Source organism: Prunus persica, chromosome G3 (assembly GCF_000346465.2).
Source record: "Prunus persica cultivar Lovell chromosome G3, Prunus_persica_NCBIv2, whole genome shotgun sequence".
In the NCBI taxonomy this organism is placed as follows: domain Eukaryota; kingdom Viridiplantae; phylum Streptophyta; class Magnoliopsida; order Rosales; family Rosaceae; genus Prunus; species Prunus persica.
This window is the reverse complement of record NC_034011.1, coordinates 7,627,869-7,653,241: the sequence shown is the minus strand read 5'-3', so window position 1 is coordinate 7,653,241 and position 25,373 is coordinate 7,627,869. Positions and strand designations below refer to the sequence as shown.

The following is a 25,373-nucleotide window of genomic DNA, read 5'->3' as shown; positions in this document are numbered from 1 at the left end:
TATATCATCACTGACGTATATGAAACGTCCACATTCTCTTACCATTAGTAGTTGTGAAATTGTGGACTACAATGTCTCAAGGCAAAGTTCCTTTAAACACCTACAAGCAGTGGATATACATGATTGCCCCAACTTGAGGGACTTGACGTGGCTAATTTGTGCTCCAAATCTCAAGAAACTATATGTACGTTCATGTTCCAATATGAGAGAAGTAATCCAACTTGAAAGACGGGATGAAGTTGCGCAGCTAGAAGAGACGAATCATTTTGCAAAGCTTGATGAATTGATATTGAAAAGCCTACCGCAGCTGCAGAGCATATATGGAGGGGACACTTTGCCTTTTCCATATCTGAGGAGAATCGAGGTCCTTGACTGTCAAAATTTAAAGAAGCTTCCTCTCAACTTTAGCAATGTCCCCAAACGAGATCTTGTCATTGCTGGAGAAGAAGACTGGTGGAATATGTTGAATTGGGAGGATGACGTTACTCGTAATGCTTTTCATCCCTGTTTTAGACCACACAAGTAAGTGGCATTAACACCAGAAAGAGTTAGATATTGAATCTGTTGGGCGCACGAAGCAGGAGTCAAGTCCAAACTATGATTCCAGGTGTTAAGATTTCAGATGGACGGACTTTTGGCCCACCACTAGCAACATCGATATTGTCCCCAACTTAACCACATGTTTAGCAGGTGTGAGATTTTATACAAAAGGCCTCGATGTTATTAGGAGTGGAACCATTTATTATATGAAACTTTCTATTTTGTTAAGTTTCCGATATAGGATTTGTGTATTCTTCAACACTAGGTACCAAGAATTACATGATTGAGAATCTTTGTAAATTTTGTGTAATAAGTATAACATACGCATGTATTTAGGTCCAATATTTTGTAGCCTTTATTCATTGACTTTGAGTCTCTACCTCACATGATCAATGTATTAGGTGAGATGCCAAACTCCAGGAACTTTTTTGGCAAACTATTGTATAATTATTGCTTTGGCTGGAGTTGTAGAGGCCTCTAGTTGTTCTTCCTTATTTTTGTGTCGTGGTTCTTGTGTGGCTTTGTTGGTTGCATCCTTATCAATTATTTATTTGAAGAGAGAGAGAAATAACATGATCATAGACACTTTACCTTATAGAAGTCGGAGAAATATAAATTTTTTTTTTTTTCTCTAGGTGTGGTAATTACCTCTGTTTCTGACCCTACCTTCCTTTTGGGCCTGTGGCATGGTACTTTGCCCTTACCCTCGAGTATTCATTCTCCTTCTCGTTTCTCCTTTTTTTGACGTTCTTCTTTTTATCATACCCTCTGCATCCACTATTTTACGCTTTCAGTAATGGTCTCAAATGCTTGGCAATATAATAAGTATTAACTATATTTTAGTACCTTGTGGTTACACTCTAAAGACATGTTAGTTCTTATCTTCTCAATTTTTACAATTAAATACTCCGATCTTTTAAATTTGTTACAATGTAGTTTCGCTGATAACTGGTTTTATATGACTCGAGTACACACAATATTAAGAAGAATCTTTGTTTTTGAGGGCGTGACAATATTTTATCACAAGCTATTTTCTACTCAGAGAGTCTAGTCCCAGTCATAGACTCATAGGGAGATGAAGAATGAAATGAGCAAAATATGCTTTCCTAGACTAGTTGGTGTATAAATTTTTAAATAAATTACTGGCTTGATCATTGATTAGTTTTTGGTTCGATTGAGAATGAGGTTGAGCTTGTTTATTTATTTACTGCCGTGGCAGAAAGTTAATGACGACACCCACAGTTACCAAAATGTTTTGCAGCAAGCCATATAATATGATGAAACTAATCTTCTAATTTGGGTTTGATGCATAATTGAGTTTTTTGTTCTTTGTATTAATTCGACAGACACTGGACACTATTAATATGTTTGTGTAGTTTAATCCTAATCAACCTCTCGACCCAAAAAAAATATTTCCTAATCAACCTAATAACATACCAAATTCCACTAAGAGAGCAGCAACACACACAATAAAAAATCAACTTTGAATTAAATTCTAATATTTCGATTTAGCGTGACTTATAGCATCTGTAGTCGTGTTTTCTATTTTCAAGTAAAGTTTCAACTTCAAAAACTTGAACTAAAATACTTTATAATTATTATTTTAATTAAAAACTTAACCATTAATACAACCAATCCCTACCTAGCCTCTTGAGAAAAATTTACCTTTAAATTGTCAATGAGCCACTTCATTTCGAAGTTCCAATCACCAATTTGCCTGTCAATATTGGTTTTAGAATAAGATTAGTTAGTCCATAATCTTAGAATGAACCCACATTGACAATAAGGGCGTTCTCAATTCTCTATAAATTGATGACACAAAACACAACTTTAGTTTTGTTATGAAATGTGACAAACACAACTTTAGAATATCGTTCGGTGGGTGGGATTAGTAGAGGATTCCAATCCAATGTTTGGTACTAAAAAATAAATATAGACGAAGATAATCTCACCATAATTTCATTAGGTGCATTTTTATAAGATAACTAATCCTATGAAAAAGTTGGATATACAATCTCATTACTAAATTCGAAGCTTCTGTATTTACCTGCATTTCATAAAATGTAGATCATCCAAATGATCCAATACTTGAGAGTATGCCACATCATTCATTTGATATATCTATAATTTTCTTTCAAAACTGACGGTCCATCTCTAGCCTCGCCTACCCATGTCTCTCTCAGTTCTTTGTCTTTGTCTTTGTATTATAGTCTTTATTTATTTATTTATTTTGGCTTCTTCTTCTACTTTGAATGTGTATCAATTGAAGATGGGTATTGTAACCTCAACATTGAAGAAAATTAAACTGAAATCAAATGGGTATTTCCCTGATCATTTTGGGCTTTTCTCGATGACTAGAATACAACTTTCAAATTAGCAAGCAGCAATAACTTCGGGCTTTTCTCGATCACTACAACATCTTGCAGATTGGAAGATTTTTTAATTTATCAACTTCAAGTTTTTTTTTTCCTTTTCCGAAATGGAAGTATTTAGCTATTTTAGGTTTTTTCGCAAATCATAATGAATACTGATAGAAGGAAAACAACATTACTAGCCAAAATCCGTTCTTATTGAACTTATAAGAAAATATTGTAACAGAAAAAAAAAAGAAAAAAAAAAGGGTGAGGACGACATGAGAAAGAAGATGAGTGCGCAAGTTGAGAGAGAAGAGGAAGATACAAGTGACGACGTTTATAAAAAAGGAAACAAACTTATTGTAGGCAATATATGAAATGCAGGTAAAATGCACCGCCTCTAAATGTAGAAGCTCGAACTCTCCTACTATTTCGGCATTATAAGTCACATATTGGTCTCACCTGAGTGATATACAATTTAATACAATGATGTAGTCACGTGAGAGACACTTGTATATATGAAACCGAGATAACATTATTTTGTTATTCCAACTAATATATGAAACCGAGATAATATTATTTTGTTATTCCAACTAATAACGGTATGCCACGTGTAATACCCTTTCACATGACAGTTTGTGACCGCTTCCCGTTTTCACCATTTTCAGATTTTCTTTGCCTTTTTTCCTAAAACTCAGCCAAGCAGGCGTTCGACATGTCCCATAGTCTTTTCTTCTGGTAAACTGATGGCACTTCCCTCCATGGCAAGAAGGCTACGAAGCAAACATCCCCAGCTCTTCCTATCACACACGCTGCTCCCGTCCATTTCTAACTCACCGTCTCCTCCTCATTCTTCACACCCTCTCCCCCAGTATCTCTCTCAAACATTTCATCGAACACTTCTCGTTCCCTTTCACACCCCTCGCCATTTCTCTACTCTCCAACCCTTCTCAGCCCAAACTCTCAACGACCCATTGGGCTTCAATGCCCAACGATTCAAGACAAACGACCCGTACAAGTCGGGTCTCACCCAATTTCTCGAATTGCTCAAACATGCCGCCCATTTTGCCTCAGAAGCCGAGGCCATGGCTTTTCTCGACAAGTCGGGCATTGAGGTGAATGGAGATACGGTCCTTTTAGCGATTTGGGAATTGAGGGAAGACTGGAAATTGGCGTTTTTGGCTTTCAAATGGGGTGAAAAATTGGGTTGTTGCGATGAAGAGGCTTGTAGTTTGATGGTATGGGTTTTGGGGAGTCACAGAAAGTTCAGTACTGCTTGGTGTTTGATACGGGACTTGCATCGGGCTCTGATGGATACACGGCGTGCTATGCTTATTATGATTGAGAGGTGAGCTTGAGCTTAGCTTTTGATATTTTTTTATTGTTTTGATTGAATGTTGATTATGTTTTGAAATTGAATATGGTGTTCAAAGGAGGTTTAATTTAGCTACATTATTTTCTAGTTAGAAGTAAACGTGGTTGTAGAATTTTCTTCTTTGGTGCAATCAAACAAGATGCTTGGACCTTCTGAAGTTCTGAAATCAAACTAACTTTTCTTGTTTTGTTTCTGGATGGTTCCCAGAAGTGGTTTCTGGGGTTGCATACTTCTTGCTTGCATTGTTCGCATAATTCTACGAATATTGTAAAGTATGGATCTTTATGGATTAGAAATTCTTTTGTTGCTTTTGCTAGCTTTGGGACGTTTGGATTTTTGTTTTTATGATGGTGTATGAGATGAGTTTATATAAGTCTTCAACCACATCCACGACTCTGTGCTTTCTCAAACTTATACGCGGTTCACTAGTGTTATTCAAAAAATTAATTTTCCTTATTTCCCCTTTGGTATTCATCAGATATGCATCTGTAAATGATCCATGTAAGGCCATTAAGACATTCCAGATGATGGACAAGTTCAGGTTGACTCCTGATCGAGAAGCATTCCACACCCTCTTAAATGCTCTCTGTAAATATGGAAACATTGAAGAAGCTGAAGAATTCATGCTTGTTAATAAGAAGCTTTTCCCACTGGAGACTGAGGGCTTTAACATTATTCTCAATGGGTGGTGTAACATATCTGTTGATGTATTTGAAGCCAAGAGAGTTTGGAGAGAAATGTCAAAATGTTGTATTACACCAGATGCAACTTCTTATTCACATTTGATTTCCTGCTTGTCAAAGGTTGGAAAGCTTTTTGACTCCCTTAGGTTCTATGATCAAATGAAGAAAAGGGGCTTTGTTCCTGGCCTCAAAGTTTATAATTCATTGATTTATGTACTAACTTGTGAAAATTGCTTTAACGAAGCTCTCAAAATGCTGGGCAATTTGAAACAAATGGGTTTGCAGCCAGATTCTACTACCTATAACTCAATGATATGTCCTTTATGTGAATCAAAAAAGCTAGAGGAGGCGAGGCAGATGTTGAGCGCTATGATAGAGGATAATATCAGCCCAACCATTGAGACTTACCATGCATTTCTCCAGAGCACAGGTTTAGAGGGAACTCTTGAAATTCTTAATCGAATGAAGAAAGAAAATTTAGGTCCTAATGGCAATACCTTTCTTATGAATCTTGGAAAGTTCTTCAGATTAGAGCAACCTGAGATGGCATTGAAGATTTGGACAGAAATGAAGCACTATGGAGTAGTGCCTGATTCTACACATTACACAGTAATGGTACAGGGCCTGGCAGCTCGTCGTTTGTTAATGAAGGCCAGGGAACTTTTTGCTGAGATGAGGTCAAACGGATTTTTGGGAGATCCAAAGCTTGAAAAGCTTTTGAAGGAACCAGTTGGAGGCAGTAGTGTAAAAGGAAAACAGAGACTGAGACCAGTAAAGCAAGCAACAAGGGTTAATCAAAAGCAAGGCAGGATGAAGAGATGGAAAAGTCCACACCAATCAAGAGAGGAGAAGACATCAATTCAATAGTCTAATCTGAAATTTTGACTGCATGTCAAAAATCTTGGAAAGATCCTCTCTGCCAGTTCTTGCAGAACTTTTTGCAAATTCCATATGGAAGATATGGGTTGTTGTTGTTGGAAAAGTTGCTAAGGAGCTTCTGCAAAATTGACTCCTAGAAACCTTTCAACTTGTGCTATCTGGTTTTCATTCTTAACAGCTGATCAAAACAAAATTGATTTAGCATTTAGAAAGAAGGAACTGAGCCTCTTGAATGGTGCAAAAAATATATTATGAAGGAGCATTTGATTCACATTGTTGTGGTATTTGGGGATCAATGCTATTGTTTCTATATGTTCCCGGTACGCATTCCACTTGATCCCTTGTGTTCGTATTGCATTTTGGCAAATGAATGCAACGTTTGCCAATTGGTTCATGGACTTGATTTGCATTTTTTGTTGGTTCACATGACTTGGAAGTAGACTGTCTTTCCCTTTCCTTTGTTGTTTTTTGTTTGCGCTCATACTGAATGGAATGGATGTTTCTTTTCATAAGTATTTTTAATTTGGAAATTTGGTGATTTCTTTTTCTGCAGCTTCTCACTCATCATCTGTGCTGGTGGAACCTATTATTTGGAGATAGAGAGTTTCCAGACCCGTTTAGAAGGAAGAGAATGAAGAACCTTCTGCTTTATAACTCATAATTGTGAACAACTCTTGATGTAAGATATTTTCACTTTTTTTCCTTAGCCTTGGATAGCAATACTGGAAAAGTTCTAATAGGCCATTGCCTTTCGTCTATGATTCGTCGGCAGAGGCACAAGTGTCATGTTTTCATATGGACAAATATGGGAACACGAATATGTATACGTCTTTGAGACTTTATAAACATACATACATTTATTACCATGATTGAGCATTTATTTGCAGAAGCATCATATTTTGCAAAACCAATACAAAATGGAAGTGTTAAGGTGTTTCTTGATACAATGATGTAACACTTTGTATGAAGATATTCAAGTGACAAGAAGTACCGTTGTCTTTCACTCAAGTGCCTCCCGCCCCTACCTCTTGCTAAACCAGGCATTTCTTTTTGGCATTATTTCGTATGTCAAAATATGAGGAGATATCTGTACGAAATATTGAAATGCAAGGAGCAGGAATGTCAAAGTCACCTAAGGCAGCAATCTTGGAAAGAATTTTTCATATGAATACTTTGGTAACAATTGCTACTCTCCTTCAAAATTATATTGCTCTCTGGGTTCACAGCTTAAGAAATCCAATAGACTCGTGTGTAAATCCTCTTTTAAGAAAAACACATTAGAAAATATTGGCTTCAGTTAGGTGATGGGATGGCATTGGATGGCAACGGGCCGGATATGTCAATATCATCCAGTCCCCACTTTCCATCCCCGGCCCTGTCCTTGCCTCTATCTTTGTTTAAGCAGTTTTAGGGAATCTCTATCCCTGTTCCCATCGGGGGCCTATCCTCCATCCCCGCCCCGAATACCCGGTTTTTTTTTATAAAAAATATTAATGCTTGACAAAATAAAATTTAAACCAAAAATCCAACACACACTATCAAATTACTATTGACGTTTGAACCAAAAACCATTAATGTACAAGTCGATATTCTTTTTTATTAAACTATACTCCGTTGATGTCTCATTAATATTGTCTAATAATTGATAAAGTGCGAATTTTATATGCATAAATGGTAAGAAATCACTTGTTCATAGACAACGAAATTATTTATAAAATTGAAATTCACATAAATCAACGATCAGAACAGAAATGACCCACATCTGCAGTCAACTGACTGTCGCACAGCTCTCAATAGTCTGTATTGATCCACGACACCGGAATGTCTTACAATAATTTTTTTTCGCGTTGCTTCTTATTTTGTGTACCAATTTACCAAACAAGGACAAAAATGTGGGTAAGTTACTAAAAGCTACTCCAAGAAAATATTAAAATGGGGCCTGCGTGTTTGGAGAGCACAACGGCCATTTCCCAATGCCTGATCCATCTACTCATATCATATGCCATCAATAGTTCTTTTACTTTTCTTTGTCGGTTCTTTTTACTATATTGCAAGTTGATAAGATTTTTTTTATGGAAATATTGTTTTGGAGTTCTGTGAAATAAACCAAAATAATGGGGAGAAAGAAGAATTGTTTGTTTGTGGAGCCCACACAAACCCAGAACTCAACTCGACTCCTTTTTGAACTGCCTCCAGCGAATTATTTCCGTTAACCAAGAGACAGAGAAAGCGGAGAAAGAAGAAACCAACCAGAGAAGGAACATGTGGAAGTCTTGTAACACAACCCACCTCATCTTGTTTCTCCTTTTCATATCCGGCCTTGCAGTCCTCACTCCAATCCTTGCCACTGACCACATTGTTGGTGCCAACCGTGGCTGGAACGCTGGCATCAACTACACCCTCTGGGCCAACAACCAAACTTTCTATGTTGGGGACCTCATCTGTAAGCTCGCTCTCCCTCTCTCTCTCTCTCTCTCTCTCTCGCTCTTTAGATTCATTTTCAAGTACTCAGTTTGCATTCCAGAACCCACTTTCTTTGTTAGGTATTTTTGTTTTCACTTTTCTGCTGCTTGTTAAAAACAGAAGTTTAAATTTTTTATAAAAAAAAAATGAGAAAAATGGTATACACTTGAATTGCATTCTAAAACCCACTTTCTTTTTTGGGTATTTTTGTTTTCACTTTTCTGCTGCTTGTTTACAACCAAAAAATTTTTTAAAAGAAAAAGAAGATAAAAGCGAGATGTATCATATTATGGTTACTATGGTACACTTGAACTGAACCTAGCACATTAATTTTGGATTTCTTTAGCTTAATTGTCTATCTGAGATACCTTTCTTTCATATTTTTTTCACAGTTCATAGCTGATCATTGTGGTACTTTGAATATTGCTGTTGGTGTGTGTACACACAAATTTACTATCTTTTTGGGCTAATCATACAATTTGATATCTGTCTTAGCCTTTTTCTGTGCAAGTTTTTCTTATTTATCCTGGTCTTCCTTTTCTTCTCAAAGTATATTGCTTGTTAACTTGCAGCATTTAGGTACCCAAAGAACCAGTACAATGTGTTTGAGGTAAACCAGACTGGGTATGACAACTGCACCTTGGACAGTGCTGTAGGGAACTGGAGCAGTGGCAAAGACTTCATACCCCTCAATCAGGCCAAGAGGTATTACTTCATTTGTGGCAATGGTCAATGCTACAATGGCATGAAGGTCTCTGTTGTTGTCCATCCTCTGCCTTCACCCCCCAAGGCCGCCCCAGGTGCCCATAATTCTTCATCAGATTCTGCTGTCCTGGTTGTTCCTCGACAGGGATTTCGGGCCTTAGCGGTCTCTTTGGCAATGCTGTGCTTTGGATTCGGATGGGTCTAGTTCTTGTGGTGTGTTTTGGATGTGGAAGCTGGTGTAACTCAGGGAAGTGTACAATTTATTCTTATTTGTTCTAGTTTTAAGCTTTTCTTTTTTTCCTTAGTTGATGTTCTTTGGACATTTACATTATATGATTTGGGTTGAACTCTTCTGGTTTTTTCCTTTGTACCCTCAACTGTATTGCCTAAACTTTGTTTCAAATTAGCAAAACTTTACAATTTGATCATCCTTCAACTATTTTAATCACCGCTGTGAAACTTTACAATTTTGACTTTCTGGGCCATGTTTAGGATTAGACCAACACCCTGTCTCTTGAGTTGTCTCCTTAGGCATCCAAACTAGTTTAATAGGAGCGCAGGCTTCACTGCTATGACCAAAGACTTGTCAGTGACTACATTGTGCTAGCTTCCAAGACTAATCTACCATAGGCACAGCAAATATTCTCCATTTCCAGTTGCAACAGATGTAGGCAGTTCTTCAGCTGCATCTACTTCGACATGGAGGTGTCAAATAATCGAGCCTTGTTCTTTGCATAGTAATTCTGTCCATTCAAAAAGGTTCCCATGGTAACAGTTTTCCATGAGCTTTGCCTTCTCATTGCCCAAGCATTACTGCCCTTGCTAATTTTGCTTGTTCTGCCCTGTCTTTTGACAAGAATTTCCAGAAAATAAGAAGGTTGCATGATTTTGTAGCTTTAATACTTTATTATCCGTCAAGAATCAAGATAGACATAGCCAAATTAATACATTATGCATATAAGATCCTAATGGATGGGGGGAAACACAAAAAAACAACTAAAAATTTAGAAGACCAAAAATATTAATTTCTATGTAAAGATGCTTAGATATTAAGGGAAGAAGAAAACATTCAAAATTTATGATTTAAACTGTGAAGGAGAACAAAACATTAATATTAGAAGCTCTTTATTAATCTGAATCTCCTTGCCACTTCTTTCATGGTGGGATTATCATAAGGATCTGACTCGAGACACCATAATGCGAGCTTGGTGCATTCTGCTACTTGGCCCATGCTTGTATCATGCAAATTTTCCCATTCGTTAGAATTCACTAAAACCTGAAAAGCTTGTAAATCAGCAATGTTCTTTCCTGTTAGAATTTCACACAGTACAATCCCAAAATTGTAGACATCACTTTTCCCGTTATAACGCCCCCGAAATTTTTAGTTGTGGAGCAAAGTGGTGTGGAGCCCCGAACACTATGGCCTCAACATGAGTTTCACCACAAGGAATTGGTACGGGGGTTTGGAATTCAGACAATTTGGCAACTTAGTCTTGGTCTAAGAAGATATGTTCTGTCTTTATATGTCGATGGATGAACCTCTTTCTCGTGCCATAGTGGAACATGAACATGAACCTCTGTCTTTATATGCCACTGCATCTGCTACTTCAACTGCAATCTTTAGCTTAGTCTGCCATGGTAGCAATTGACTGCCCCTATAGATGTGATGGGAGAGAATTCCCTTTGCTGGGAATTCATAAACAAGGGTAGGCAACTCAGTCTCAAGGCAGCAGCCCAAGAGCTTCAAAACATTCTTTTGCTTGCTCATGTTTGAGGCAATAGCAGCTTCATTTGTAATTAGTTCTAGAGGGTCCATGCAACTGTTTGAGTCTCCTTCAAACTTCTTCACTAGAATTTCATGATCGTCATGAACTCCTTTGTACAGTTGGAAGTTCCAATTCTCATGTGTCATTCTATCCCAGTTGTAGTTGTTTGTTGCCTTCTTGAGCTCTTTTCCAAAGTACATCCGAATTGGATTACAATTCCCATTAAAAGAATGGATGAGCTGTTCCAGCATCACAGCTCCATTTTTCAGGAAATAGCCCTCTTTTCTCTTGTTTTTGTGGTTTCTGAAGCGTGATAGCATACCGAAAGATTGGTTTTCCAGTTGATAACAATACAACTTTAGCTGCGGACATTAATGGCTCAGTCTTTTTGTCCTGTGCGCAGAGAGTCAACTAGGGGTTATCACTTTCTCCAAGTTCAAATTTTATCTTTGTCTTCAAAGGCATACCAAACCCAATTTATTTTCAAAGTCTTCAAGTCTATTCAAGGTATTGAAGAGTCATGAAGACAAATTTGAACTACAATTCATGTATTACGCGTAAAGGCCGCCGCCGCCACCACCCCCCCTCCCCCCCACCCCCAAGCTTGACTGTCTGCAGAGAGGGTGGACCAGCAAAGTGAGCTGTTATTAGTCTACATCCAGGGAGCTGTTCTGTTACCTACTGAAAACTAATCTTCCAATAAGCCACAGTGTCATTAAAACCAAAATAATGAAAACTACACCTGTGTTTCAAGAATAAAACCTTGTGTATTACTCTAATAATTGTTCATCGTTTGTGGTCCAAAACCAGATGTTTTGTTTCTTCCACAAGCCTTATAGGAAAACACCCAGAAAAAACCAGGACAGTTCCTAAAGAATTATTAGTCAACAAGTTAAGCCCCTAGTTAACTGTCAGCTGAAACAGGACCACAAAAGCAGGCTAGTCCACAGATAGTGCTGCAACTTTGGCAACTGAAAACCAATCTTCGAATATGCTATCATGCTTCAGAAACAAGAAATACAAGACAAAAGAGGAGGGATGCTTCTTGAAGAATGGAGCTGCCATTTTAGAACAGCTTATACATTCTTTCTATGGGAATTGTAATCCGATTCGGATGTACTCCAAAGAAGAGCTCAAGAAAGCAACAAATGATTATTGCTGGGATGGAATGGCACATCAAGATTGGAACTCTCGATTGTACAAAGGAGTTCATGAAGAGCATGGAATTTTGGTGAAAAAGTTTGAAGCAGACTCAAGTAGTTACATGGATCCTCTAGAACTGATTACAAATGAAGCTGCAATAGCCTCGAACATGAGCAAGCACAAGAATGTTTTGAAGCTCTTGGGATGCTGCCTCGAGTCTGAGTTGCCTACGCTAGTTTATGAATTCCCAGCAAAAGGAAACCTCTCACACCACATCTATGGAGATGGCCAATCACTACAATGGCAGATTAGGTTAAAGATTGGAATTGAAGTAGCAGATGCAGTTGCCTATCTCCACTATGGCATGCCGAAGATGATCATCCATCGAGATATAAAGGCTGGACATATCTTCTTAGACCAAGACTATGTTGCAAAGCTGTCTGAGTTCCGAACCTCAGTGCCAATTCCGTTGGGTAAAACTCATGTGGATGTTGAAGTAATTACCGGGACTCATAGGTGCCTGCCTCCTGAATATGCTATATCTGGACGTACTTCAGAAAAGAGTGATGTCCATAGCTTCGGAATTCTGTTATGTGAGATCTTCGCAGGGAAGAGATGGGATAGTTTACTAATTTGGTTTAAGGAGAATTCTAACAAAGGCAGTTCAAGCTCATATAACGAGCTAGAGTTTAGATAGTTAGCAAATCTTTTCGAAACCTACTTAGAGGCCAATGTCTTGGAAGAAGAAAACAAGAAGCAAGTAGTGGAATGTGCTAAGCTCATAGAGAGGTGTCTCAAAACAAATCCGGATGACAGGCCCATCATGACAGAGGTAGCACTATCACTCAGATTGATCAAAAGCTTATAATATTGAGATGATCAATGGTCAAATTATAAAATTGTCATTGTTAAAAATCACTACATATAGAAAGATGATCACTCTCTCTTTCCCTCCCTAGCTCCTTATGAGAAGTATGTTAATATTATGTTTCACTTATAATACGATTCTTGCATTTGCTATTAACTAGTTTCTGTTTTTTTCTTCTTATTTTTACACTGAAAATGTTATCAGATGTCCCATAATATCATTGTTTGTTCTCTTTGTTTCACATTAAATGTTTGAATGTACCAGTGTATTTAAGATAATGACATGAATAAGCAACAATGTGTTTTTCTTTATCTAAGCATTGATTTAACTTATTGGCAATCTGTGGCGTGGATGAATGTTGCCTGCAATCAGCAGAGCATGATGATGCAGCAGAAATTCAATTTCGGACAATGCCATGTCCAGTTGGTAATAACATAAAGTAAGGGGAGGAAGGGTTGGAGCAGGGGAGGTGGGAAGATGGGGACTGGAGGTGGTGGATAAGCAATGTTTGGAAGGGTGAGAGTAGTAATGGACGGGGCAATGGCAGTACTAAGAGGAGGGTTTAAAGTTGGATCAAGTGGAGTTGTAGGACTAGTTGATGGGACTAATGTATTTGGGGGTAGGATAATAGTAGGTGGGTTTGGAGGGGAGAAATACTTCCCTATCTTCATTTCATTTGCCCCCTTTCTTTATCTCTCTCCTCCAGGCAATGAAACGGTGGTACATAAGTTTTTCTTCTTGGAGGGGCTTGGAATTATCGTGTAAAGTGGGATAAGAGGGCTTGAAGGGTCTATTTTGGGAGGTTGGGATTGTAGGGATATCTTGGATAGGAATGTTACGGCTTGAAGGGGCTAAAGTTTGGGATGGGATTGTTGGAATTGCTGGGGCTAAAGTTGGGTTTTCAAGGCTTGAAGGGGCTAATGTTGGGCATTCAAGGATTAAAGGGGCTAATGTTGGGCCTTCAAGGATTAAAGGGGCTAATGTGGGAGGTGGAGGTCGTCGAATGTAGGGTGGTAGGGTAAGTGGTTTTTGTTTTGTTTTTTGTTTTGTTTTTTTTGTTTTTGTCGCAGTTAGGAAGGAGGAGAGGGTTTTTCTCATACACAATATTGTCATGGGATTTCCACTAGGCTAGACCCCGTTGGTGTAGGGTAGATGTTAAAAGATTAAAGGTTGAAATTACTGTAATTAAATGTGCATTTACCACAAAGTTAATTGAACAATCAGGTTTCAAAATGTATGGACTTTCAGTACAAGCCCATAAAATAAATACAGAACTAGGCTAGACATGATTGCATTGGTCCACTTGGTTTGCTCCAAAATGAAAATGTTAATAAACTTATCCACATTCTCATTTTGAATATTTGAAATTCCAATTATGATAAAATTGAACGTGGGTGCTAGCAAATGCTTTTTGTTGTTGTTTTTTATGGTTGAATAAAGAAACATGAAAAGGGGTCTCAGGAACCAATGCCTAGCTACATTATCTAGTTTTGTTGGTCAATTATTGACAAATATGATCATTTCCTAGAGCTGACTATAATTGCTTTCCTCCAATAAATATTTGATGGGTTAACGATCTCATGTTTTTTTTCTGGTCAAGGATCTCATGTTATTATGAAGAGACTCACATGTTCAAGATTTTTTAAAACTATTTTTAAACTATTTAGAAGAGAGAGAGAGAGATAATTATTACTTAACTGGGTTTGGTCAAAGATGAAAGATCATGCATGCTTGATTTGCTGAGAATCCTCTATTAATATATTGTATTTCTTCACCTTTAATTTTCTTTGTTCAACATTACACTTATGCAGTAGTTATGGAAGCACTAATAATGCAGGTACACCTTCAGAATATATTACAGTACATTTATTTGAGAAAATTAGGCAACTTCTTTTCTTTTTTTTTTCCAATTTCTTTAAACTTAGTAGAAAGTTTTTTGGGTTTCTTTGCATCAAAAGAGGGGGGAATTTGAACCTTTTTTTGTTAAAAATGAGGATTCGAATTTGAGACTTGTTCTAATATTAGAAAGAGAAATACCATTAGATTAAAACCTAATTGGGTCATCTTTATTAGGTTTACTAGGTGTTGTTCAACGAATATTGTATGGATAGAGGAGGGTTCTCCTTAGTTGGATACTCATTCTGTTTCAGTGGAATGAAAATCTCTTTAAAGATTAAGAAAATATCCGTAAACACATGTTGTCAGAGCAAACCAGAAAATTCCTCTATAATGTTCCAATTTTATCTGACATGTAACATGTGAGATGACATTTTCTGCTCAAAATGTAGTATACCATTGTCTAGCATGGCCCACTGAGAAAGAAAAATAGAAATAGTCCCACCAAAATGATGTTTTTCAAGTGTTGGCAAAGATTTCAGAAGGAAAAGAGCCCTCTAGCTAGTGTGCACAGAGCTCATTAGTCTGAGCCTCTGAAAGGAGAAAACATTGTATATCACAGGGATGACACTGTTTTGCTGTCTCCAATCAATCATGTTTCGTTATGGATGGTAATTTTGTTACATAGCGAAATATGATTAGTTGAAAATAGCGAAACATTGTTATCCTCGTGCCATGCAAGTTCTGCGACTAGTGGTGGCTATGATGCTTCCAAGCAACTACACCAGATAACCTCATAGATGGCTCAAATGGTACATAAGTAACTTGCCATTAGTGTTTTTGGTTTTTCTTCTTTCTTTTTTTTGGATGTCAGTCTTCGCAAGCTTTGGTTCATAATCCTTTTTTCTTTTACTTTTTGCGGTCCTTTTCCTCCAGCTCAATAAGGGGAATAATGCAAATATTGCTTCCAAGAGTTGTCCCTAATATCACACAACACATCCATGTTTCCCTTGCCCACATAGCAAACTTTTCTTTCTCTTCTTTCTAGGAAAGGAAAAGGAAAATGACAATGACAATTCAGCAGGAAAAATTATGTGGACAGAGCCATGACTTTATGATATATACTTTTGAGTGATTAGTCTTAGCCTCTCGTGGGTTAATTATTTACACTTTAGTAGTGAGCAGCTTCGGCCCGTGATTAAGACTTCAGTGCTTCATGATCAATCTGAAAAAGCTCCAACCAAAATTAAAAGATCAATCATTTTCAGTGGCTGTCAAAGTTTTACTGGCTGGTGTAAATTAAAACCTTCTTAATTAGTTCATGTATCCAAAGAAAAACCCTTCAAATGTAAGGAAATGTGAGACAAACTTAAAAACATGGGAAGGCTTTTTGAGCAGCTAGATTGTTTCTCAAAGTTTTCCCATTTGATTTCCTGCATGCATTGACAAACCATCTGCAATTGTTTCAAAACAGCAGAAGCCTGATGAATCACTGGATAAAACAGAGGACCTGTATATTCCACTGCACGAATTTAAGGAAACTTTGGTCTGATTATGATTGAAAAAACAACAAAGGGAGTGTCAATAGGATTTGAACATTAACCCAGCAATGAAAAATAGAGCAGAATCATCTACCTAATTGCTAATATACACACAACAACCTCATGGTACACACAACATGCAGGCCATAAATTTGTTTTCAAATAACGATTTCAAATCATTGCTTCTATATTACACTCACCATATCCCCAGTGGGGAATGATAAAAGAAACTTGAAATGAAGAATATGTTATAGTCCCTACTCTGTAGTGGCAGTCTGTTTTCTCCTTGACCTGCTGTATAACTTTGAAGGCGGGGAGGGAGAGAACTCGAACGGGAGTGGTGGGAGATCCATCTCCCCTTTCAAGATCTTAACAATCTCCCCAATTTCCGGTCGTAACTCTGGCATCTTTTGTAAGCAAGAGAGAGCCAAATTTATACACAAACTTGCCTGGTCTTTATTGTACTCATCCTTCAATCTCTCATCTACAAGTTCAAGGATGTTTCCAGCGTGAGCTAACTGCCGACACCAGCTTATTAAATTTGCCTTTTCTAGCTTCATGGGTGATGCAAGAACATGTAATGGTCTTCTACCAGACACAACCACAAGGATTAGAACACCTAGACTGTAAATGTCAGCCTTCTCCATCAAGTATCCACACCCACCATATTCTGGCGCAACATAGCACAAAGTCCCTCTCATGCTTGTTGTGCTGCTGAGCTCACGGCTAAATAGATCGCCACTATAGACGTCACTTCCAACAGAATGTGCAGTCTTTTTCTTCCATCCCCTCCTGAAACTGAACTCCCCATTTTGATCACATTTATCCTGACTCTGCTCCCTAAAGTTCTTTCGTCTATGAAGGTACATCCATCTGCCAAAACGCGGCATTTTGAAGCCTTTCTTCCACTTTGTTTCGAGATTTTTAAGCTTATTACCCTTCTTGCTAATCTCAGCAAGGTGCTCTTCTTTCCACCACTCTTGCATCTTCCTTGGTTTCCTTTTGTGATTTTTCCTGCTCTTCGATTCTTTCTTTTCGAACCCCTTATTGGGATTTCCAAACCCAAATTCTTGCAACTGGGGTTCATTTGCATTTTCTAATTTATCAACTGGAGTTGATACATCTAACCCACGTTTCTCATGAATGCTCTTCTTTTCGTCATCCCAGTCGGGATTCGTAGATGGGCAAATCTGACTCCCTATCCATTCTGTAACATAATCTTTACTACACAATTCACCACTTCCATCCTGCTTCCACCACCAATCCTTCCCCCACTGTTTTGTATCCTCTGCATCATCAACACCAGATCCAGCAACAAAATTCAACTCCTTACTATGGTCAATGCTACTAAGCTCATCATCATAAGGCACAAACCTATTATTCCAATCATCCCCACCTAAATCTACAGTTGAAACCTCTTTCCCCTTACCATGACAACTCTTCATATCACTCTCAAAAGCAATGTTTGGCATTTATAGTTCCACAGAATTCAAGTTCAAAGCTTTAACATCACAACATTTTTCTACTATTTTTTGACGAGGAAAGAAGCTTGCAAAAGCAAAGAGCAAAATCTACCTCACTAGCACTCTCCACAGGGGTACCAATCGCCGGAGTGTCCGCAGCCAAGTTCCCAGACAGCTCCTGGCTCTTCCACAGCTCCTGACTCTTACCCCAAGTCCTGGCTAAACATATCAACCCCAAATTCACCCTCCACCTTGATCCTTGACAACCCGAAATCCGAAATCTTTGCCCGGTAATCGAAATCAAGCAAAATGTTGCTAGGCTTAATATCACCATGAATAACTGGAGGATCACATCCCAAATGCAAGAACTCAAGCGCTCTGGCTACATCTGAAATGATCTCAAACCTCCTCTCCCAACCCAAAGTCAAAAGGCCATCCCCAAAAAGTGATTCTTGGAGACTCCTATTGGGCATATACTCATAAACCAGAATCCTACAATTTTTTTCCACACAATAACCCAAAAGGGTCACCAAGAATGGTGATCTCAACCCACCAAGAATCTGCAACTCATTCTGGAACTCTCTCTCTGACTGCAAATTCAAAGCATCCAACCTCTTAATGGCAATCAACTTACCACACTTGAGTATGCCTCTAAAGACAGTGCCAGAGCCACCTTTGCCAATAACATTGGCACCATCAAAGTCATTGGTGGCATTCTTGAGCTCTTTGCACGAAAATCTTTCAAGCTTGAGAGGTGCACTGGAATCAAATGGAATGGTCTTAGCCCTGTTCACAAGTGATTGCCAAAGGTGGTAAAGAAAATAGATTATTGATGAAAGTATCACCAAAGAAGCTGAGATTGTGAGGGCCAAGAACAAGACCCTGGTTTTTGTCAAGAAATTGGGTGGCCTAAAACTTGGAAGGTCAGGACTTGAAGGAGGGAATGGTCTTGAAGGCATGGTTGGTGTTGGTGAGGTGGGTTCTGCTTCTGCAGGGTTTGTAGTTTGGCTTCAAAAGTGATGAACAAAAGGTTGAAGAAGATACTGATATTTGGGGATTCTCATTTTCATTGTTTCAATTTTCTTCTTTGTCTTTGAGCATCCAATGTGGGTTTGCTTTACAGTTGGATAATATATGGAGATTGTTGTTAATCACTATTCTCTTTTCAAGGTCCTCTTTTGACATGGGTTTTGATTGTGCCTCCCTTATTGTTTTGTTTTTTAATGTTGTGACTGTAATTTAGGATTAGAAAATAGTGCGTGTAGAGTGTGGAAGGGAGGGCCCCAAGGTGGAGGTCCTTTTGACTAAAGAGAAAGGCTTTGCAGAGAAAGTCATATCAAGCTGAAATTCAGAAAACAAAACAAAAACAAAAAAATAAATTGGAGGGAAAGATGGGTTCCAGTTGGTTGGTGAAATATAACTTAAAAAAGGGTGGGTTCCAGTTTTTAAATTCTATTTATCATTCTTTTTACTATTTAGTATTTACCATGAATGGTTGGTAAAATTTGAAGAAAAATACTTCCCTACTTAGTATTATATAAGTAGGAGCTTTTATATTCATTTCAGTAACAGTGTGATATGTGTGCAAAAATTTATGTATTTGCGTTTTTGATGAATTATTTTTTAATATATATCAAACAATAATTAGACAAAAAACAAAATATTTACAAAAAATGAGACAAGCAGTATCTAAATTTTAACTTACTTTCTTAATTTGGTAGTAAAAAGGTGGGCATAATTACATATGTATTAGAGAATGATAATAATATTTTATTATGCAATTAAAGAATAAAAAACATCCGCCATGATAACCTAAGTTATGAATGATTACAGTTCATGCATCGACCTTTACCATAATAAGTTCTTTTCTTTTTCGGTCGGTAATAAATTCTTATACTCATTACTTGAGGAATGTTTGTTGAACATGATTGTCTTACAGGCCATGAGGCACGTGTACACATTTACTTGGTTAGATTTACTGAGGGAATTTTAACATTACTTTTTGTTTCCTTATTCGACTCGAGGTATAAATAGGTTCACATGTTCGTGTGTACTGTGCACATGTCATTGTGAGATTCCAATTTTCCATCATTCTCATTTGTAAACTTAAATAACTTTTTGGTGCCATATTTGTTTTCTTGAAATGGAGAAGTCGTGAATCAAATAAGTTACAAATTAGAAAGAGATTGAATGAGTATGTAATCAATGACGTTTTTTAAATTTTTCGTGAAAAATTCGTATAATTCGTGATTCATTAAATGTTACTCGACATAAAGGAAGTTGAAAATTAAAATAATAATAATTTCATGTATGTGTGGTCAAAGGATTTAGTGTTAGTGGTCCAATATGTCACTATAGTGACCTTGATGTCGTTATAATTAGATAACATGTTTCAACTTATAATAAAATCCATTCATATTGACATATTGTTCATATGTATGAATTGTAATAGGTTTGCTTTTCCCTTTTTTTTTCCTTTTTTTTTTCTTTTTTTCTTTTTAGGATAAACCAATTAATATCACTTATTAGAAGTTCATGCATTGTTTACAGAAAATGTTCACATAGTCAGCTCTATTTGGTCAATAAGAAGAGGGAAGAGATAAGGATTTTGACGATCATATAAATTTACTAGTTCGTGAAAATAAATACATGTTTTATATGCATTACTTGATAATTTAAAAGATTTTAGGCGTCTTTATTCTTATCAATTAATTTTGAATCGAATACTCACATTTTAATTTGATAATCACAACAGGCTATGCATGTGGTTGGTTTTTACAAAATTTGGAGCTTGATTTAGACTGATTTGTTTGGGTGTAGTAGTGGTCCTTGCAAGTCAGGCTTGTACTGTACATAATCATCACCTTAGGGTAAGTGACCAGTATGGGATGCCCACACTTTAAAGGCTCAAGGCAAATTCTAGAAAGTCTACAAATTAAGAATGCTTTGCACGCGCAGAGTGAGGATATGCAGAGTGTGCTTTTTATGCATGAAATGCAAAAAACAAAACAAAAAAATAAAGAGAGGAAGAAGAAAAAAGAAGAAAGAAATGAGGTTATGGGTGCAATGTTGCTATTGTGAAATGCTGTCTAGGGCACACAGTTTGCTTTCACACAGTTTGCCTTTGAGTGCTTAGCATATAGTGAGCACAAGAACATGGAACATGGAACATGGAACATGGATATTGGGTGTGTGTGGGACCTGTCCACCAGATGGGAGGTGAGATTTTATAGTCACACTTCGATTTGTATATATCCTTTTTCTATGGCACCATCCCTCCATTAGTTATTTATTTTGTAATTATGTCATATTTTTTGTTGTGCTATATGTAGGTGTGTGTTGCAATTACATGTTTTATTTAAGGGTGGGTTTGATTTGGTTTAGTTCGCTGTTGAGCTAAAACTGAATGCAGAATCAAGAGCCTTGGTGGAGGGATTTGCGAAACTGACACCAAACCACCATCCTAAAAAATCGACGCCCTCAGTTAATCAGATTGAACGGTTCGGTGTGGTTTGGTTTTGGTTTTCACACCGAGGTGAGGTAGCACGCGAGGCAACAAGGCTTTGTATTGAGGAATTATCATTTGGCCTTAAGCCCATGATCCGAAGTGGGTAGCCCGAGGCCCGATGACCCAAAGCCTAGCTTAGCTCGTTCTTTAGGTCCATTCGGTCTAGCCTGTTATTGAATTGGGTAGGACTCTTAGAATTTGAAACCCTTTACCTGCCCACAGCCCACCTAAGCCCGATTAACCGTTTAGGCTCTTCTTTTTTTAAGACTTAATTGAAGCACTCATTAACCTCATTTTAGACTTAATCAAAATGTAAAATAACTTAATAAACTTTTTATTTGGTTTACACATGTTATGGATTAAATTATAAAATACTTTTTAAAAAATAAAAATAAATAAAAAAGGGTTGGCCAGTCTAGGCCCATATGAGGCCCAATTCAGCCCAGCTCAATGGGTAGGGCCTTGACATTTGAAACCTTGGTTCAGTCTGGCCCAAAAAATTTAAAAGACCCCTGAAGCCCAGCTCAAACCCGAAAATTTTGAACCCTAAGGGCACACAAGGGTAGGGTTATGTAAGTGCTATCACTTATGATTTTTATTTTTTTAAAATTTCTTGGACTTGAAAGTGGTGAAATATATTGGTTTTACATAATTTACACAAAATAACTTCATGTCGCAGTAGTTTGGGGCTTAAAGTTCATTATGGAGGTAAAGGGATCGAACCCCTTGGCTACAAATTTTTGGATATTTAAATGCTAACCGATTTGGTTCAAGTGAATTGGAGGTTTGGTATTTCTCAAACTGTGAACTCGACCAAATTGGCCTGTTTGGTTTGAATTTTAACCCAAAAAATTAAAATAACAAATAAAAATTAAACTGATTGGTTTGGTAATCAAACATAAATTAATTAGATTGTCCTTCTTAGATAAGGATTTTTTTAAAACAAAAATAAATCACACAAAGGCTCGTTGAAGAAGCCCTAAATTTCGAACATCATACATAATTTTTACAAAAAATAAATAAAGGAAAGTTACACAACCAAAATTGGCCAGGGCACCAAAGACCATGGTGTAACATGTAGTTTTATATGCTCAATATAAATAAATAGTAAAAAAAAAAAAAGATGGAAAATGTTTAGGTATTAAAGATGTCAAGATTGACCTAGCCTACTTTCAAGAGAAAATATTTCATCTCATCGATTATATACAAGAGTGCTGCTATTTCCACTTCATGTCCTATTTTTCTACTCATTTTATCTTCAAAATTTTAAAGACAAATTTACCCCTTGTAAAATGACTTCTAAGGACTCAGGAAAAAAACCTCAACTCATTTATCCAGAATATTTTCAGAAACTACAAGGCAGAGAATAAAAATCTAAAAGATCCAAAAAAAAATGAAAATATTAGACTAACATTTATCCAGTCCGCCTAACACAACTTGATCCTCTCCATATCTCAACTACAAATGATTAGCAAAGATAATTTGCTTGAATTAATATTTAAAGAGTATTTTAGAAATAATAATGGGTGGAAAAATAAGATTGTGTTTTTTCAAATTTACATAGTGAGTGGGAAGATAAGGTGAATAAAGAAATAAGGCACGAGGTGAAAATAGCAGCACTCAAATACAATCATGTTTGTATATCTTTCATCACATATATAATTTAAAAAATCAACAAATTGCATTCCTGTGATCAATACTTTATAAATGTAAAATTGATCCTTGTTGTCCACTAATAATAGGTTAATAATTAGAACAATAACGACTATCACACTTATTTAATTTAGACATTGTTGAGACAATTATGTATACCAACATTGCATGACGTTTCAGGGGGGAAAAAAAAAGTTGTCCCAATCAGTATCCATAATCCTTAAGCGGATGAATAAGATGTTTTAATTTAACTCCACCCATATAGGCTAGGGCCATACATGGCAGAAGTAGGTGTTCTGACTATTAATGCTAAAAAATGGTTGGATATTTTTGGGCCCAATTTAGTGATGATGTCGCTTTTGGTTCTGTGTGCTATTCAACAAGATGGATAAGCTGCGAAACAAAGAAAGAGCAGTTACCTTGTTTTGGGAACTTGTGCCAAAGAGCAGTTACCTTGTTTTAGGGACTTGTGCCCTTTTTTTATACATCTTGGGAGATGTGCATCTCGAATGAGATTTTGATGTGAGACTATGGGCATCGTCTGAAGGGGTGTCACGTGTCATTGTGAGAAATTCCTGATAAAGCGTGGTTTTTAGCCATGATTAGGATACCAAAGGCTCACAACCAGCCAATGGTACTTTGTGGGATGTGACTGGTTGCCTAGATTTAGTAGGCCTCTTGTGGGTCCCTAATTCCACATGTTATTCTCTGATTGGCCGGTCAGATATGGTATAAACATTAACAAAAGAAAAACAATATTTAGTACTAAGATAGCATACATCATAAAAAAAATATTATTTAAAAAAAAAAAAAAACAAGATTAACACAGTTAAATTCAAATGCACAAGGAGGCCTAGTCAGGATATGGGCCTTCTTTCTCATGTTGAAGACAACGATTATTCAAAAATAAAAAATAAAAAATATGTGGTGTCTTACTGCCTTAAGATTTATATTGAAAGAGCTCAAAGGAAACATGACATATTGGTATGAAAAAATTGGGTAAGTTTTGCTTCGTTGTACCGGAATTTATGAGAGACTTAGACCCTTATATATATCTTATCTTTATTAAAAATGGATGCTTATTAAGTTTAGGAAATATGTCGGCATCTTCTTGTCTTCTTTTCAAAAATGGATTATCATGGTGACATGATGTTTGTCTGGGTACAAGTTTAGGAATTACAATTCAAAGTCAAAGTTAGTGTATTATACAGTAATGTATGTTTTTATGGGTGCTGCAATTATTAGGTTTCAAAATATTTGAACTACGAGGGAATGAGCTGAATGTGTATCAAGTTTTTTATTTATTTATTTTTTAGGCAGTATATTTCAACTGCTAATCAGTTAGTAAGTTAATATAACGTTGTTTCTCTCTTTTTGGCTGGTCAGGCCGTTTGAAAGAGTTTTACTACTTCAAGGTTAAGGTATGATTTTTTTGGTAAAATGGTTAGTGAATTGTTATGTAATTGGTATTAGAAGGTGTTCTCTTTGTTTTACACTTGATATTATTTGATAGTATTTTATATTTTGGTGTTCAATTGACCAAAAAAAAAAACACAGAGAAAAATGGGTAAACAGGTGCAACACGACACGACACGATACGATATTGAAATTTACGAAAAGAATTGTGTTATATATTTGGGTATGATGGCACCTCCAGGAGAGTCTCCAAATTTTAGCCAAATACTAGCTAAAATAGCTAGAAAGCTATTATAGCAAACTACTTAAAATGTGTTTCCTCCAGCAATGTTCTCTATTTTGACTAATCTAAAATATTTTATTATTATTTTCTCTTTTTCTTGCAAATCTAATATATTTATATATAAAAAAAGTAGAAACCCAACCCCCACCAACCTCCCAAATATCTCCATCTCTCTCTCCCTTTTTCTCTCTCCTCCTAGCTAAATTCTCTCTCCTCCTTGCTCGATGTAGAGAGCCAAAAGTTGATTCTCCAAAATAGAGAGCCAAGTAGGGAGTCTATTGGAGGAGGATTTTCCTTCTTTTTTGTCAAAGTAGCTAAGAATAAGAGGATAGAAGGTCTGTTGAAGATGCTCTAAATTAATGAATTGGATTTGGATTAAGCATAATCTGGCACACCACACACACAACACATTGCCAAGTCTACATGTTTCTTTATATTGATTTGACGAGAGAGGCAATGCATTTGCCTTTAATGGAATTGTATTATTAATTTTTTTTTTACACAAACAATATTGAAGAAAGGAGAAATTAAGGGCCAGTTTGGCATTGCTGTGCTGTGAAAATAATCGCTGTCAAATTTGTTGTGAGAGAAAGTAGTTTGGCGTTTGGTAAAATTTTTGTTAAAAGTGTTGTTGGTATTGATTTTACTCATAATCAGAAAATGATTGCCGATTAATCATTAAACCCAGCTCCTCTTCGAAACTGATTCCTGCATAATCAGAAAATGAAAGCACCTCATTAGCTGCTTTCCTTTATAGCTTTCTCTCACAGCAATTTTTAACAATAAGTGATTTTCTCACAGTTTAACAAACGGGTTGGGCTTCCCAAAATTTTTAAAAAATCACTTATCACCCCAAATAAACAATGTCAAACGGGCACTAAATATAGGATATCAGGT

The 25,373-nt window shown here is 36.8% G+C and overlaps 5 protein-coding genes across 5 annotated transcripts; 3 read left to right on the top strand and 2 right to left on the bottom strand.

Moving 5' to 3' along the window:
• Positions 3,531-6,723, top strand: LOC18781790 (pentatricopeptide repeat-containing protein At1g80880, mitochondrial). The gene is made up of 3 exons (XM_020560559.1): positions 3,531-4,242; positions 4,748-6,151; positions 6,385-6,723. The coding sequence occupies exons 1-2, from the start codon at positions 3,641-3,643 to the stop codon at positions 5,817-5,819; spliced, it is 1,674 nt and encodes a 557-aa protein (XP_020416148.1). The 5' UTR covers positions 3,531-3,640; the 3' UTR covers positions 5,820-6,151; positions 6,385-6,723.
• Positions 7,920-9,376, top strand: LOC18782669 (lamin-like protein). The gene is made up of 2 exons (XM_007215008.2): positions 7,920-8,274; positions 8,867-9,376. Exons 1-2 carry the CDS (start codon positions 8,094-8,096, stop codon positions 9,202-9,204), a joined length of 519 nt encoding a protein of 172 aa, XP_007215070.1. The 5' UTR covers positions 7,920-8,093; the 3' UTR covers positions 9,205-9,376.
• On the bottom strand, positions 10,114-11,085 carry LOC18783394 (non-functional pseudokinase ZED1). Its single transcript, XM_007215960.2, has 2 exons — positions 10,575-11,085; positions 10,114-10,307 (listed from the first exon to the last, which is right to left on the bottom strand). Exons 1-2 carry the CDS (start codon positions 11,083-11,085, stop codon positions 10,114-10,116), a joined length of 705 nt encoding a protein of 234 aa, XP_007216022.2.
• On the top strand, positions 11,491-12,949 carry LOC18783916 (non-functional pseudokinase ZED1). The gene has a single exon (XM_020560412.1). It carries the CDS (start codon positions 11,757-11,759, stop codon positions 12,603-12,605), a length of 849 nt encoding a protein of 282 aa, XP_020416001.1. The 5' UTR covers positions 11,491-11,756; the 3' UTR covers positions 12,606-12,949.
• Positions 16,102-18,808, bottom strand: LOC18783151 (putative receptor-like protein kinase At1g80870). Its single transcript, XM_020560764.1, is given in 3 exon segments — positions 16,102-17,664; positions 17,666-17,824; positions 17,826-18,808. Coding segments are annotated over 3 exon segments (2,163 nt in total). The 5' UTR covers positions 18,576-18,808; the 3' UTR covers positions 16,102-16,410.